At 31.2% G+C, this 18,194-nt stretch overlaps 1 protein-coding gene across 4 annotated transcripts; it reads left to right on the forward strand.

The window, feature by feature from the left end:
• The first annotated feature begins 6,084 nt into the window (after positions 1 to 6,084).
• Positions 6,085 to 9,885, forward strand: LOC132724743 (uncharacterized). 4 transcript variants are annotated; one of them, XM_060709699.1, is made up of 7 exons: positions 6,085 to 6,243; positions 6,618 to 6,839; positions 7,337 to 7,429; positions 7,657 to 7,852; positions 8,173 to 8,253; positions 8,747 to 8,860; positions 9,150 to 9,885. In XM_060709699.1, the coding sequence occupies exons 2-7, from the start codon at positions 6,673 to 6,675 to the stop codon at positions 9,432 to 9,434; spliced, it is 936 nt and encodes a 311-aa protein (XP_060565682.1). In that variant the 5' UTR covers positions 6,085 to 6,243; positions 6,618 to 6,672; the 3' UTR covers positions 9,435 to 9,885. The 4 variants fall into 4 exon arrangements, with proteins under 4 accessions (XP_060565682.1, XP_060565683.1, XP_060565685.1 ...); XM_060709700.1 differs by having other exon boundaries at positions 6,085 to 6,189; XM_060709701.1 differs by having other exon boundaries at positions 6,237 to 6,330.
• The last annotated feature ends 8,309 nt before the right edge of the window (positions 9,886 to 18,194 follow it).

The raw sequence follows: 18,194 nt of genomic DNA on the forward strand, positions 1-18,194 counted from the left end.
AAATAAAAGACGAATTTCAAAAGTAATTTCTATTTATTTTATATCAATTAATACTTGTCAATCAAAAGTGGCCAACTTGTCCAATTGCGTTCTCTAGCATCATTCCGAGAATGGGGAATAGCGCTGCAGTCAAGCGTATCAATTCTGATGCAAAATTTGTAAATCAAAATTTTTTACAGTTTTGTCAAAGTAATGGATATCACTTTTTGGACAATGATAAAATTTTCAAAGAAAATAATGAAATAGTCCCATCTCTGAATGATGATAGTGATCCTTCGGGTATTCATATTTCAAAATGTGGTGCAGACCAATTGTACATCAGTATGACTGCGTTTTTCATTAATGGAAAAACAGATCAGAGTGGCACACTTTAACAGTACACTCACTAAAAGACCCAGTCATAATGATTAACGGTGATACAGATGTAATTTACTTGTTTGATATTATCTCGAAAAATATCATGGATTTATTTTATTTAAAAAATCATATGTTTTACTATGTCATATAATATCGCATCTATTAATGTAAACGGGTTAAGAGATAACAAGAAGAGGTCTCTGATATTTCAATGGTTGAAAATGAAAAAAATTGATATTATTTTTTTACAAGAAACGCATTGCAAAAATGATAACGAATCTAAGCTCTGGGGAACTCAATGGGGTGGCGACTTTTACTGGTGTAATAATAACAACGGAATCCGAGGCGTAGCGATCTTGATAAAACCGTTATTATCAATACCGGTAAAAAACATTGAAAAAGATGACGGGGGTCGATACATCTCGCTTGAATTGTGCGCAAATGAGAAAGTTTACCGCTTAACGAATGTGTACGCCCCGAACAATGGAACGGAGCGCAAAGATTTATTAACTCACTTTCGAATAAGTTAATGGATTTAACTGAAACGCATATAATTGGCGGGGATTTCAATTGTTGTTTAAACTCTAAACTAGATAGAAAATATTGCGGTAATAATGGATATGATAAAGCAGACGATGGTCTAAATGACTTATTACAAATGATTCGTGAGTTAGATGTGGAAGACATTTGGCGAAAACGCTTTCCTGACATTAAGCAATATACTTTTATGCGAAACGAGTCAAAATCAAGGATCGATTATTTTCTTACTTCAAAAATAATTGATAGCGAAGTATTAAGTCCAAAAATACAACATTTTATACATTCAGATCATGATCTTGTTTCGTTGACTTTAAAAATCGATAATGTTCAAAGGGGCCCGGGTCTCTGGAAACTGAATGCAAGTATTTTAAAAGATATTGAATACGTTCAGCTCGTAGAGACATTTTGGAAAGATTGGTCAAAACATAAAGCTAATTTTAACTCAAAACGCGAGTGGTGGGATATGACAAAACATAAAATTAAAACGCTTTCAATTGAATATACAACACACATTTCAAAAACCACAAAGACGAATTAAAGTAATAGAAGAAAAAATCACAAAGCTTAAAGAAACCAATTCAGCCGAGGCCCAAACTGAAATCAAAATATTATCAGAGGAATTGACTTTCTATTATCAGAAAGAGCTCGAAGCACTCAAAATTAGATCAAAAGCCAAACACATTGCTGAAATGAAACCTCTTCGAAGTATTTCTTTGACTTAGAAAAAAAAGAGGGGCAAGCAAAAATTATGGACGCAAATAAAATCCGAATCTGGAAAACTTAAAAGCGACATAAATTCAATTTTAAAAAGAACAGTGTGCATTCTACAAGAAACTTTTTTCTTCTGAAGGAATTGATCTCTGTTTCGGCAGAAAAAATTGGTTTCTAATATAACTACTAGTATAAATAATGATGAGAAATTTGCCCTTGATTCAGATTTTCGGGAGGAGGAAGTTGAAAAAGGTTATTATGGGTTTTAAACTCACAAAATCCCCCGGTGAGGACGGCCTCACTGCAGAATTTTATCAAAAATTTTGGTACTTAATAAAAAACGACTTTCTTGAAGTAATTTTAGAAATTATTGGTTCTTATAACTTATCAAATTCACAACACAGGGGTGTTTTATCATTGCTTTATAAAAACGGGGATAGATCTGATCTTAAGAATTGGCGTCCACTTACACTTCTAAATGTCGATTACAAAATTATTTCGAAATGCTTAGCAGAAAGACTGAAACCATTATTATCGAAGTTGCTTCATTCAGATCAAAAAGGTTTTATTAAGGGTAGACAAATTTCAGAGGCAAACAGACTCATACAGGACGTAATAGATTACACTGATCTAGAAAAGAAAGATGGTGTTATAATTTTTTTTAGATCAAACTAAGGCTTTTGATAGGGTAGAATGGGATTGGCTTGATATCTGCTTAAAAAGGTATGGTATAGGAGACAAATTCAGAAAATGGGTTCAAATGAGTTTAGTCGGCTCGGAAACAGCTATACAAACAAACGGGTTTATTTCTGAATATTTTCAAATTTCCCGCTCTATTAAACAAGGTTGTCCAATAGCGCCGTTTCTCTATATCCTACAAGCAGAACCAATGGCTTGTGCAATCAGAAACAATATTAATATACACGGCATTAAATTGCCTTTGCTAAATGGCTATGAGCTTGAATTAAAAGTATGTCAATTTGTTGACGATACACACTTTTTTTGTGAGAATGAGTCGTCAGTTCCAGAAATATTTAATACTTTAAAAGAATATGAAATTTCCTCTGGGGCCAAAATGAATAAGGATAAAACAACAGCCATCTTTATTGGAAAATCAAAAGAAAGGACTCCGAAATTTAAAGATATAAAATGGACGAGAAATTATGTTAAAACTTTAGGAATTTGTCACGGCTATAATTATAGATACGAATGAAATTTGGATGAAAAAGATAAACAAAATTAAAAATTGTCTTCAAGTATGGAAAGCTCGGGGCCTGACTTTAAAAGGGAAAATTCTTATTCTGAAACATATGTAGTTTCTATTATTAATTTTGAAATTGAAACGCGCGGTATACGACAAAATACTTAGAAGAAATCGAAAAAATTATGAGCGATTTTCTTTGGGACAATAAGCGACCGTTAGTTTCAAAAAAACACAATTCTCCTTGACCTGAAAGACGGAGGTCTTAACTATTGTAATATTTCAAATATTCAAGCCAGTTTGGATGTTAAAACAATATACAAAATTATACACTCTGACATACAGAACTGGAACGCAATAGGAAAATATTTTTTACAAAAATATGATACTAATGGAGAAAATAAAATTGATTATTTTCTGTGTAAATGTTCTTCATTAGAAAATTTACCTTTCAAATTGAACATAAGTACGTTTTACAACTCCGCTCTCGAAAATTGGTGTCGGTTTAAAGCGAAGTTTAAGCCAAAGTCTCTGTCCGATGTAAAAGATATATTTCTTTTTTGTAACACTGAAATTCGTTTTCGCAAGAAAACACTTTACTTCAATTCATTTGTAAAAAGTAATATATTGTTTTTAAAAGATATTTGGGACTTTGAAAATAATAATTTTATTAGCATAGACACTCTTTTAAGGAAATTAAAATGTAAGCGAAACTGGATTGCCGAATGGCATATTCTCAAATCGAGCATTCCTAAAATGTATATAACTGCTTTAAAAGAACATCATTATGAAACAGTGTCGAATTACACTCACTTAGATGATATTGTCTTAACGAGCAAGACGCAAACAAAAATATTGCCTGAAAATATTAAAATAAAACAAATATCTCATATATGGAATCAAAAGACTGGTAAATTAAAAAGTGAAAGTAAATGGGAAACCCTACTTAATATGGAGTTACCATGGAGTAAAATATGGTGCCACGTTTATGATTCTTTTTCTTCATGCAAAGCTGTACAATTTCAGTGGAAATTTTTACACAATGTTATTTATACAGAACACAAGCTGTCTCTTATGAATTTATCTGACGGTAAATGTTGTATATGTAAATCTCACAGAGAAACTTTTTTCATCTCTTCTGGGAATGTGATTTTTCTAAGAATGTTTGGACATATGTAATTCAAAAACTTAAGTCCGCTTAAATTTTGGAAAATGATTTTTCAAATTTCCAATCTACTGCACTTTTTGGATCTTTTGAACACGCAATGAATGATAAATTGATCAATACTGTTATATTCGAAACCAAATGGGCAAAATGCAAATATCGTAACAATTGTAAGCATAATTATTTATATCAACCAATACCTATTTTGTTAAGAAATTTGATCAATGATATAAAATACCAATTTGAATACAAATGTAGAAATAAAAACGATTCAGTGACAGAATTTTTAAAATATTTGTAATTTGTATGAATATTACCTTTAATATATGGGAAGCAACTTAATTGAAATTATAGATTTAATTCATAAAGAGTTAACACACTTTTCAACCTTGTCATTTTTCGCTTTTCGGACAAGTAAATGATACGTTTGCGAATTGTATATTTTTCACATTATCTATACTGATTCTTATTTTGTAAGAAATCAAATATATATACTTGTATTATTGTAAGGCTGATAGGAGGATGCTCCTCGACCCCTATTATGCCAATGACGGGGAAAATAAACGGGGTTACCCCTTAACTGGGCGCCCGAAACTGGAAAAAAAAATACTTGTCAATCAAAATCCATATTTATTAATAAGGTCAAAAGAACAGGTACCGGCCTCATATTTAAAATGGCTAACAAGAGCACCAATCATCGGCGAGTTTTTGAAGTACTATACGAGTAGCTCTAGTTTAATATTCCAACTAACTTTATCACTGTAACAACAAATTAGTTCATTCTACAAACAAGAACATCTCAAAACGGACACACGTACTTTTAAGATTTCTTTTGTTTGCAGAAATGAGTAAAAAATGTTCTATTTCACTGAGACACTTCCAGAGTTTACATACTTGAATAAAAACTTAGTAACACCGGCCACATACAGATTCGTCAATATTCGATAGAACTGACCCTTTTTACTTCATTAACAATTGACGGAGAGGGAGATGATTCTTATTATATACCATCATCAATGTCCATATTAGTATTGATAAGTAAGTTGATTGATTAGTGAATTGAAAATAAGTGTTTAGATTATCGTTAAGTATCATTTCAATAAACTGAAAACGCAAAAAATACTTTTTTTGTATTTCGCATAGAGCCTTCTTAAATCTCTAGAAAGTGCAGCTTCAATTTTTTAGAACTTCCATGTTTTAGTACCGTCCATTATCATTTCTGGTATTACAAGGTAGCCAGCCTACAGTATTAGAGCCTGGTCAAACTTTACGGATGTGCAGGTTTGTCGGGCTCTTAACCTTTTCCCTCATTTAGACGTGTTTTGACGGCTTTTTTCCCCCCCCCCCCCCTCTTTTTTGAGGCCTCAAACAGTGAATAAATGTCTTATTTAGGCCCCAAACACTGTTTTTTGTTTGAGAAATGTTGTTAAAAAAAGCTCTATCTCAATTCATTGAGAAGTTGCAGCACTTTGAAAGTTTTGATGGAAAATAACAATGCAAAATAGTGATTTTTGGCAATTTTAAGACATCCCCCGTTGCCATGGTATCAGAAAATTTACGATTGAGCATGCTGTTACAGAGGCTTTGGTCTAGTCAACATTTGTGCCAAGTTTCAGCAACATTGAAGCATTTTTCATAGTTTCATAGCAGTTTGAACTTGTAATAGGAGGTTTTTCAATGTAAACGGCCATTTTTCACAATATGCTCATGGGGTAAAAGGTTAAAAATTCGTTTAAAATCATGATTAATTTCTAATCCTAATGATAAGTTAAACCGAATGACAATTTTAGACCCGGTGTAAAATTATCTTGGAGTCAGAGTAAGACTTTTTTGATTGTTTTACAAATACATGTACATGCAAATTTTCTAAACCCAGCTGTTGATAATGTTGTCTGATATAAAAAGGTAATATTGTGAAAACCGAATCTCAAATTCGCATAAGTTTAAGCTTATCATTCTCTAACCATATTTTCAAGTACTCAATTTTGGCTTTATAAAGATTCAATGCATGATGAGATATAAATGCATTTTGAAATACATGTATTATCAAAACAAGAATCATATCCAAGAGCATAACTCTGTAGATTAGAAACAGTGTTTTTATTATTGTTGTGTCCCTTTAACGTAATCAAAATAACATCCTGGTTTCGAAAGTCTAGAGTTTAATTGATAACGAGAATCTTTTACCTTTTTAGTGGAAATGACGAGATTAAACGTGTGTGAAATGTATATTTTCCACATAGTGTAAATATAGAGTGTATCATAAAAGGTAAAAGCGGGTATATATTATGTTGATTTAAACTTTTTCATTTGTGTGTATTTTGATTAAATAGTCTTAGTTTCGATATCGATATAGGTTTGTATAATACTATACCGGGTATATTACTGATATACAATTAACGTATAATTTCATGAAGTTTGGGCTATCAAATATAAATGTATATTATTTTCACGTTACACGAAGGTTTGCGAATAAATGTATTAGTAATTTGGATATACATGTATTCATTGAACTCGTACCGATTATGACCATTTAAAAAAACTGTATATATGTACACACGTTGACATACGCTATATATTTATATAATTGTATGTACTACTCTTTAATCTGTTGCTTGACATCTATTCATCCTTGTGTTGTAGGGTCAAATAGTTCAATAGTTCTTCAGCTTTGTCAAGATAAAGAAAGAATCACATCATGGGGAACATCATCCATGGTTTTCCAGGATTTCAATACATCACAAATAGCGACAGTGGACCCCCTCCAACTAAGAAAAGAAAGCTCGAAGACGGCAGCAGTAGTATCGGAGGCTCAATGTATGAAAAAGATTTGGAAATACATCATTTGAATTCGGAAATAAAACGGTTGGTTTCACCAGATTTATAACTGATAATTTTAGCTAATACATACATCATTTGCATAACAGGTAGTGTTGTTTGTTTTAAAGTAGAAACAATTCATTCTTATTTCAGTGGTAATATATTGAAAAAAGACTGAATAAAGATCACTTCCAAACTTTCAAAAATTATATGTTCAAAGTGTTAAATCTGCATTCAATAAATATGTAAACATATTTTCCTGTCGGCTTAAGAACCACTCCAGTCACTCTTTTTTACAGGTTTACCTTACTGTTATAAGGTTTACTATCATGATTTGGCATTTGACCTGTTTTTCTGTCTTCAGCTTATAATATGGGAACCACTGGCCCTTTGTATGTCATTCATATGTGTACATGTAAATATGACTAAATCAGCTTATATTTTATGAGGATCTCCATTGTAAGAGTAACAACAGAGGGCCCTTTAATTTTTGGTCCCTACAGCCTATATAATTTTGATTAAACTTAATTTTTATATTTTAGTATAAAGGAATCGTGCGTGTCTATTGAAGATTATGAAGACATGAAACATAAATATCTAATAGAAAAGAATGCTAAGGATGACGCCTTACGAAGGTATTCATTATAAACATGTACATACATAAACCTAAAAATAGCCCTTTTTTGAAAACATGATGCGTCTTCTTTCAATGCATTGAAACGTATAAGTTTCTAGTCGATTTGTTGGTTGCTTGGTTAAAGTGGACTAAAAGCTTCGTTCCTTATTGTCATTTGATCCAAAACTGTCATAGTCTTATGACATAGTCATAAACTCATACCTTTATTATTTTATGTTATGCAAGATTGAGTGCCATCGCTTCGAGCAAATTACGGAATAACAATCCAAACATCGCTGACCTTAGTGATGCAAACAGACCTACAAAAATAGCCGAAAAGTTGTCAGAGTTATATGACAACCAATGGACAGACGCTTTCGGTGATCTGGAAAAAGGCATGAACGAAAGAGATATAATCCACTTTCTAAGGGACATCTTAATGGTTAAGTATCGAATGTTCTTTTAAATAGAAGTAAATATCTTATAAAACTTTTTCTTGATTGAACATACTGTAATTAAACATAAATATATGGATACTAGTAATTTGAACAGTGTTGGCTAACGATGCTAGCATTTGGCAAACTGTTTTCTTCAATCTTGCCAACCTCAATTATCGTTCACTTAATTTACGTTTCCGAACGATATTTCATTTTCGGCATAGCATTTAATAATAAAATATTAAATTATTTTAAGTGTATACAGTGTAGATTTAGAAAATGTTATATGTAAGAAATCATATCTCTTATATATTTTTTTCAACAGAAATCCTACGCAGAATGTAAAGCAATATCCTCTGATAACTACTTTGAGAAAATTCAAAGATGTATAGAATGTCCACTACAGGTATATTTTTACATTGTGCATTACAAAATATTTAAGATCCATTTCATACAAATTTTTAGATTAAAGCTGCTGAATACATGTATATTAGTGCAAAATTAAAAGATATCCTTTGACTAGAGGTACAAAATATAATGGTACTTACGGTGGTCCCTTATTTTAGTACATGACAGGTCGATTTGGTACAAAGCAGTTTAAATTGATGAAAATAGTAAACGTATTTCTAATTGGGTGAGTCTAAGGTAACACCACTTGCCTTTCCTTTATCGCTGCAGATAACTCCACCAGATATATTTTTAAACCTTGTATATGAGGAAGCTATCAAGCTTGGCTATGAAAGGTCGATAGTTCTGCTTGGGATCCTGCTCTCGCCGAATAAATGCTTGCGGTGGCATCACATGATATTGTTAACTATTTAAGTGAAAAAATTCGCAATATTATTTCAACAGTGTTCCCTCCAAGCGAATGAAATTTGCTTTAACACTAAACATTTTAGTTCGCAGGGTCTGGGCAGTTGAAAACGGGATCAGTCCTTCCTGATTATTTGAAACATCAAATTAAAGAATTCAGAAAATTTCGTGCTATGCATGTAGTCAAGGATATCGAAAAGGTTTGTTTAACAAAACCCTAGTTAAATTTATTAAGTTTAAGTTTTTTATTGTAACAGAATAATGAAAATTTATTTGGGTCTGTGTATACCTACTGATCATATTCTGTTTTGTTTGATCTGTTTTTAACTGCTACGTCTTGATACTTCACATCATATTGATTTATCTGAAACTCTATATATAATCATAGTTACCATAAAAAATTATAGAAATTGCATTTCTTTATATAATTTAAAATATTTCAAACCATTCATGTTACCACCAATGCATTTTCATTTTCCTACGAAACAGGCAATAAAAGGAAAACTTAACACACATTCCAAAATGAATGCAGGAGTCGATAGATTTATATCAAGCTGTGTTGAGATCACGTGGTTAATGGTGGTACAGGACCCTCCTCTGGTATTGTCTGCGACATCATCTTCAAAGTTTGATTCTAAAATATTCAGGGAATACACAAAGCGGGGACCTAATATCGATTACGTTGTCTGGCCAGCTCTTTTTCTTCATGAAGGAGGTCCTCTGTTAGTGAAAGGGGTTGCTCAAGGATGTGTTCAACACCATCGATATCGATAATTTTATTGATCGTCATTTTGTTTGAATTAAATACATTCCAACTTTATTGACATTTCCATATATATTACTTGTTTTTAGTTTAAAAGGTTTAAACGAACGAACGATTAAACGAAGAACAAACAAGCGAATGAATAAAAAAGTAATGAATTGATTAATAAATTAATTTAGGTTTACAACAATCCGACAAAAGAGTGAATAATTGCCGATTACATAATAATATTCATTTTACAAATTATAATAAAACAACACGTTTTCAAGAAAATAAGTATAACACCTTGTAAAACATAATTTGCATGAGTCATAAGTTCAACGAATGGGATAAATATAACGTTTTAAGTTTTTACTATAGGTTTTTACATGAGGATGATCTCATTACATTATCATATGATCTCTAGAACTAAAAATAGTGTTATGATTGTGCTAAATAACGAACACTTCAATGTACAACGAATACGTAAGTGTTGTTATATTTTTCGTTTTTTGGGTTCATTTGTTTCAGCATGTTTATGTTGATGATTGAATACCGCCAGCTTAAACCGGTGATTGTCGGCGTGAGAAATGTTGATCTCTCATGAATAGACTCAATTAAACCGTGCATGCAATTTATATTGTTGCTTCAGTGTTCACGGAGGACCTACCTTTCTCTATACTTTTACCATCACAGTTCTATCTTTCAGTCGAGAAGACAACTTGTCCTTGCAATCTATCATTTAAACGTTTTGCATACCGGTATTAATATTAAACTATAAAGGGCATATATTAGGAAGAGTATTTCTCATGTATATGTATTAAAATATGAAGGAGTTCTGCTTTAGCCTGTGGGGGGCATGGAAGGAATTTGTATTGACCTCTGCCGCCCTAGAACTTACTTATTCAAACCGAGCCTGTACTAATTCCGTGACTTTTAAGGTTTCAATTAAAGTTTTTTTTCGATCCTTCTATTTAGGACTTTCAATTGATGGATGGTTCGAATATTCCCACTTGAATACATTGAATCACTCTTAAGATGTGTTTTTGAACGGTAAATACCACTACACCACCGTCCATGAACAGCCTGAATCAAATTTCAATTTTAAATTCTATGTTTCTTTACTAAATAGTACTTCAAAGTTTTATAATTGAGTAACTAAGTGCACAAAGTATCAAAATCAAACTTATTTAGACATCATCCAGCCAAAATCATAAGTAAACTAGTAAATGATTAGTTGCGCACGGTAACCTTATAATGATAAATATATCAGTTTGCCACTTATAATATTGAAATTACAAGGGGATTTTCTTCCTCTGGTGTAACTCAGAAGTTTCTGTAGAACGAATTAAACTTCTCTTGATTTCGCCATTTAAATACTTGTTTTTCCTGGATAAATAAGAATCAGATCAATTTTGTTTTTAAAACGAAAGTGTATCCACACATCAGTTTTGAGCTTTACTTAAAATGACCTTTTAACAATCATGTCATTTAACTGGATAATATGTGCATTTTTATTAAAAGAAAGTATAATCATTGACAATGAAATAGAATTTAAAATTGTATTTTCACTAAAGCTGATTCATATTGATATATTTATACAGGTTAAAAATGTAGCTAGCCAAATATCCATCGAAAAAGTACAAAAGTAATGTTACTGTTGACATAAAGATTATATTGTTGTGTGGGCAGCAATACGTTTGTTCGCGAAGGCGGCCGTCTTCTCTCTAAAGGTGTTGTGCAAACAAAGAAGATTTGATAATCAGACTGAAACAAGTAATAATAAAACAACATCTTTACTAACGTTTAACCTGACAAACACTTGCCAAGCAAACACATACAAAATAAGCAAGCCAGCAATAATTCGTCACACCAATCCTAGCTAAGATTTTGTTCGAGATATACATGTACATACATGTACTTGTATTGCTTTTCGTATGTTGTATACAAAAGTCGCGCTCTTATTTTATTTGTTAGAATGTTTAAATCGATAATGAGCAGACTGAGTCTAATCGAGTCTGTAGTATTTTTTGACTGCTGTTTTGACCACCCTGTTAAGTTTCCATTTCTAATAATTTAAATATATAGAATGTTATGTGATTATAAGTTTGTGTTTTTCTTTCAATTTGCATAGATGGATTATTAATATTAGTGATTTTACAATCTAATAAAAATAATTTCCTAAGTAATTACATGCTTAAAGGTTGCAAAGAGACATGAACTTTAGTCAGATAGGGTGATTTTACATTTTGTTCAACGAAACAAAACTATGTTTCCATGCTAAGTGTTAGTAAAAACATTGCTGAAGACATTGATATGTTGAAAAATTTTGAAAAAGAGAATTTTAAAGAATTTAACAAAATTAGGATTGCCAAGTCAATCTACTCTAACAACATTCACATATAAATTATCCAGTTGCATCAAAAATATTTATGCTTAATAAACCGCCTAGACTAATGCCTAAAATATAGAATCCATGTGCATTTGCATTACTGGCTACCTTTATTTCAAGTTTCTTTCATTTTCTCGACAGTTGATTGTGCAGATAATTACAGAGATGCTCTTAGTTATTTATAACATATATAAAACCGCGCTGTCATATTACTTAATTAGAATCCAAACTAAAGGCCCAAATAGATTTGGAGGCTGTTCGTTGCCAAAAATCCAGCCTTGTTGATCTGTGTTGAACAGTTTGTTAATGGACAAAATACAATTGTATTTCTTTGTATGTAAACTCCAATGTTGCATTCTTGAATTGAGTTTGCCGATTTAACATCGTAAAAATGCATGTAAACAAAATACATTTTGTTAAACGACAAAACATTAACTGATAGTAGCAATACCAAGTGTTCGAATACTCATTGTTCGTGTATACGCCGACAAAACAGAAGTTACATTTTTAGCTTTACATTGTCGAACCATCATGATTCGGATCTTTAGACGTTTTTCAATAGGAGATAAAATAAGCTCCGCCCATTTTCCCGCCCACTACATCATCGTAAATAAACGTATTTATCCGCTAATTTTCGGTATTTACCGTCGGCGTCAAGAAGCGGCGTAGTTTCCGTTTACCATACCTTTTACGTATTTAGTTATTCACCAAACATAATTCACTTGCATGATTGCCATTCTATGCCTTTATACAATCAACATCAGCGGACTTTAAAAGGATTATAGGCATATAAGAAACTTAAAAAACACACCAGGCTACTTACTGTCTGAGGTTAAATATTTTTCAAGGAATTAGACTATATTCACCGACAAATAAATTTTACTGAGGGTATTCCAATTTGCATAGAAATGAGTAACATTTACAGTTAAGCTGCTACTTTACCACTTTCAAATTTTCAAGTCAACATCTGATAGAGATTTTGATACGACTAATTACTAATACAGACCAAATTCTGGCTGTTGTCTTTCTTAGTAGTAGCATTTACTATTATATTAGTAACCTTAATTCTAGCGTATGACTTGACAAGAAAAAAACTTTTAACAATAGTAAAATTATAACCAAAGTTGTATAACTTTTTAATTTTTACAATACTGTAGAAATATAATTTCCCATTTTTCCCATTTTGTTTTTAAATAATAATATTTCAATGAGTCCTAATGTATGTATGTTGATTATCAATTTATGTTTACCTTGTTTATTTTATCTCTTAGAAAGCCATCACTTACACAACTTAATAAATATTCTGTGTAGTATTCATGTACATAAAAATAGTTCTCTGTTTTTAAATCATATGACAGCATTGGTGTATACAATATTTTAAGGTTGCTTTGATTTGAAAATACAAAAAAGACCGTCCCTCGAAAGTTACATATTTTTTAATAAAAAAGGCTAATAAAACCTATACTAAAAAATCCCCCCCCAATGGGGGGTAAAAAAGGATCTAGAACGCGAAAGCTACCGAAATCTTTTTTAAACATAAAAATGTGAAAAATTAAAAATTTTGGTTATAAAACCCCGGAATAACGATGAAAACTTTGAATTTTTCGTGTTATACCTTGGTAAAAAATATGTTTTTTCTAAACCCAACAATCTTTAAAATAAGAAGGGGCTTACTGTTCGTTCTCTTATTTTTTTTGTAAAAGTGATTTCCCCATTATCGATTCTGTACTATTTAAAAAATGAAAAACATGCTTTTAAGTGTTGCCGTGTAACGTTTTGAAGGCAACAAAACCGTATCGCTCATGTCATTAAATAGTGGTGTGTGTTATATATATGGGAAGCATTTTTCCTTATGCTTAAATCAGCAACTTTTAGTTTTTGCATATTATTATGTTCATTATAGTATATACATTGTTACAATTGTTACATTATATCTTAACCAATTTTTGCATTACTTAAAAATATCCTGTACTAGAATACGTTTTAACAAAATCAGAGGATGTTGAAAGTCAACTGTAATGCCTGTTGATGTAACTATGTGAATTTTTTTAACATTTTCAATATAATTTGAAATATCTTTGTACAGCACAAAGAGTTACCTCTCCTTTTATTCTGTTTTCGTGAAAATTGGCCCCGCCTATTAATTTTCGTCTATTTCCGTGATAATTCCATATTTGGAAAGTTGCAAAATCGTTTTTTGCAAATGTTAATCGCGTTAGAATGTAAAAGGAAAGTGTGGTGTTGTAAAACATGAGTGTGTCAAGTTGATGCAGTTACATTCTCAACGTCTTGATGCACAGCATTAAACGTATTGTGTACGTTCTTATATGTCGCAAATTTGAAGTTATACATTTATAAATACAGTTTGCAATTTATCTAAGTTGCATGTTAACAGCTTTCATTTATCAAATCTAGATAATCAAAATGCTTAATACCAGTGCAGTATGGAACTCTCTGATCGAAAATTAGATTTTTACTTATCTGTTTAGTAGAACCGAAGTACGCATTGTCAAGTTTCAAAGGCTGGATTTTTGGCAACGAATAGCCTCCATATATAGACTGCTACGTAATGGGAGATTCTTTGCTATAACAGTATAAGTATCGAGAATCAGTACAATTTTATCTTGACATGTAAATGCTTTATAAAGGATACTTCTATAAAAGACAATCTGTATTGAAATGCATTGAACATCTATCATAACTTATCCATTAAGAACATTTAATTATAGAAATTCTATTGCTTTATAAATATGGAGATGAACCTATGACATCATACCTTTAAAGTATGTATCAGCGAAACATAATCACGCAAGTTCACATTTTCGTGAAATAGGCCGTCATTGTTTTATGCTATCTAAATTACGAACATAATACATGTAATCACTTGCTAATGCTCAACTATATGATTTCTCTTTTTCATCATTTTAAACATATTTACATATTTCATTGAAAACACAAATGTATATTGAACGATTTTGATTTGATTGATGTATTACTACATTGTGTATTAGTACAAAAAATACTAGGTAAACGTCAAAAAGTTATATACTGTTCTGTATATTATTTCACAAAAAGATATTGGGGAAAGTGTTACAATCAATTATAATAAAACATTTATAATATCAACCACTTTTGTTAGATTAGTATAGAACTTAAACTTAATATTATCTGTGTGGTAAGTTTAAAGCAAAGGGGTGCGACTTTTATATTTGTCCTAAATATTATTTGCCCTCATTACCAGCCCATGTTTATAACACTACATATGAACAGACATGAGTATGTCGTAAGTTTCATCAATATTGCGGATATACAAAAGCAGGACTAGAAATATCCCATCTGACCTGTGCTTACCGGACTGCAGCAGAAGTATTGATTTTAAACGCACATTAAGCTGTATCCCGGTTGGATGACTTTATCTAAACGATACGTCTATAATGATTATTTCGACAATTTACATAGTTAGCTTTTTATACAACAGGCAACAAAGAGTCACTGTCCAATGATCGTCATCTTCTCTTCTTAGCGTCAGGGCTGGTGTTTCTCAGGGATCTTTTCTACACTGCTTTTCCAAATATTATAAATGACATCGTAATTTACATCGACGCCAATATCAGTCTTTTTGCAGATGACTCAAGTTTATCTCTTATCGTTGATACACCGAAAATCCAGCAAATGCACTAAACTCTGTGGCTGAGCAAAGACTATATCAATGACTATCTCACAGAAAGATATCAAAACTCAACATCCTTCCTTACTACTGCAAAAATGTAATTTCTGAATCTTCGTCTCATACACATTTAAGAGTTGTTCTATCAAACGATTGTTCATGGCCAAATAACCTGGAACATATTAAAAACAAAGCTTGAACAAGGATCAATATTCTCCCAAGCCTAACAGAAATACATTAGAAACATAAAATTTGACATTTATCCACCCATTATAAGAGTATGGAGATATACTTTATGATAACTGTTCAGCTAGCAACAAGCATGAATAATAGATATGATTCAAAACGAGGCTACCAGAATAGTCGAATGTGCCACTAAAATTTATTCTCTTGAAAAATTTTTATGACGACCATGGATGGGTATCAACTCACATTATAATCACAAACTGGCCTTTATTTACAAAACACATAATAGTCTATGTTCTTCTTACTTACACTCTTAAATCCCAAGACGTCACACCGAAAAATACGCCTTTATAAATTCCTCTGGTATTCATTCTATATATTGTCAAATAACCTGTTATCAAAATTCTCTTATCCCGTCCAGATTCCGTTCTTGGAATACCAAATCATCAGATTCTGTACATCAATTTATGCGACTTCTTTGTAATCCACGTAAACCCCCTAATTACTATAACACAGGGCCTCGCAAACTTCAAATCTTGCATACGCGCTTACTTGACAAAAGAACATTTCCGAATTAAACATATGCGCTTGTTGTCAAACAGAGACAGTGTGTCATTTTCTTCTTAACTGTCCTTTGTATCAACATGAGCGAGATATCCTGTTTAGGAACATGATACAGCCGGATAGATCCCCGATCATAACCCGCACTCTGCTTTTGCATTATACTAATTGCCTTTCAAATAACAAAATTGTAGAGCTTTCAGGTTTGTTTACTTTGATATTGATTCTACGAAAAGATTGATATAATGTCTGACTGCTTTTGCTATGCTGCTTATATTCATTTTTGATGTTTGTCTTTTTTTTATCTTTTATCGTTTCTTGTTTTTTTTAATCAAAACTTTCTAAAAATTCTTCTTAACATCAAAAGATGTTTCAATTTTCAATCTTGCATTATCAAATCTGTTTACTTTCTGGTAACATGTTAATTATAACATTGAAAATGTTATTGTTAGATAATGGCTTTTATAAGTTTTTACTTTCAGCCCAGATCTATATTTAATGTAATGTTGTTACTGACATATGTTCAGATATTCTGAATAAAGTATTTTAAAACAAATAGTTAACCTCTTATATACTACTGTATCAAATATCCAAGGCACAATGTTATTTAATACCCGTGTAACTATTTCAATTGTTTCCCTTTCTAATATTATTCCCTTCTGTACTAGTTGGCAAATATTTATTCTACAACAGGACATTATGTCGAAATATAGCTTTTGTAGAGATGTTCAAGCATCCAGCAGGTATGCTATTTATTTTATTATAATCAATTTCTCCTTTCTAGCATTCAAGCACTAATTACAAATTAAAATACAAGTAGTTTTATACGGTTTTAAAAACGAAAGTAGAAATAACTAAAGTTAATAATAATAATTTTTCATGAAAATCAAACTTAAGAATAATACACTATGATTTTAAGACAAGTAAAACGATTCAAGATTTAAGTTATAATTTACATGTAATGCACGATTAAATACAATACATATCAGCATATTTGTACTGCGTTACTAACGCAGTAAGGGATATGTGTGTATATTTTGACCTCTTTTTGGTAATTTATATTGATTGTATTTGCCGTTTGTAATGTATTTTTGTTTCGTTCACAAAATTGTACTGATAAATACTTTTTTGAAGTTTTCATGAAAATTAGAATAAATCTGGAGGCATGCCGCATAGATTTGTTTGGAGGAAATTAAAAAGAAAATAACTTAAAATCTAATGAAATGCTTACACGTTCACATTTACCAATACTGAGTGAAACATTTCGTATTATATTTTGATTAAGGTTTACAATAATGTAACCTGTTAAGATAAAGAGAATTATTATACTTCATATATACTTTTCTCGCTTGTTGTGAAGATTGATATTTGTTTCATCATTTAAAAATGCTTTGTTGAAATTTCCATTTTCTGCAAAGGTGATTTTACCTATTTTTTGGTATAAAAGATGAAAAGATCAATTGAATAATTAAATGAATGACTGAACGAATGAATAAATAAATAAATGAACGATTGAATGAATAAACGAACATGAAGTGTATATTTATCAATCATCTTCTTATCTCGGATACGTCACCAGTCCAGAGATAATGATCTTTGTTTAATGTCGCTTCAAAAAAACACGAGGGTTTTATGACCACTCTTGTCTTTTATACACATTTTTGTTACCGCAATTCTTACAACCGTACTTAGTGCGTTAACGTTAGAGAAAGGATATACTCTTATCGAAACCGGAAGTAACTTTAGTTTGCTAGGCAATCAGAATACAATTGAATGACCCTGAATACTTGTTTGTGTCAGCTAAATAACTATTCTGTCTTTTGCGGAAGTGAAAGCATTGAAATTATTATTATTAAAATTATTATTATGTACACAATTAAAGTTCTTGTCTTATTGTTCAACTTGGTTTCTATAAGAATAAACGTAATCAAATAAAAGATTAAATTTTCTTAGCAATTACTGTTATAGTAGAACACACACAAAAGC

Source organism: Ruditapes philippinarum, unplaced genomic scaffold (assembly GCF_026571515.1).
Source record: "Ruditapes philippinarum isolate M1 unplaced genomic scaffold, ASM2657151v2 ctg1068_1_1_1_1, whole genome shotgun sequence".
NCBI classification, from domain to species: domain Eukaryota; kingdom Metazoa; phylum Mollusca; class Bivalvia; order Venerida; family Veneridae; genus Ruditapes; species Ruditapes philippinarum.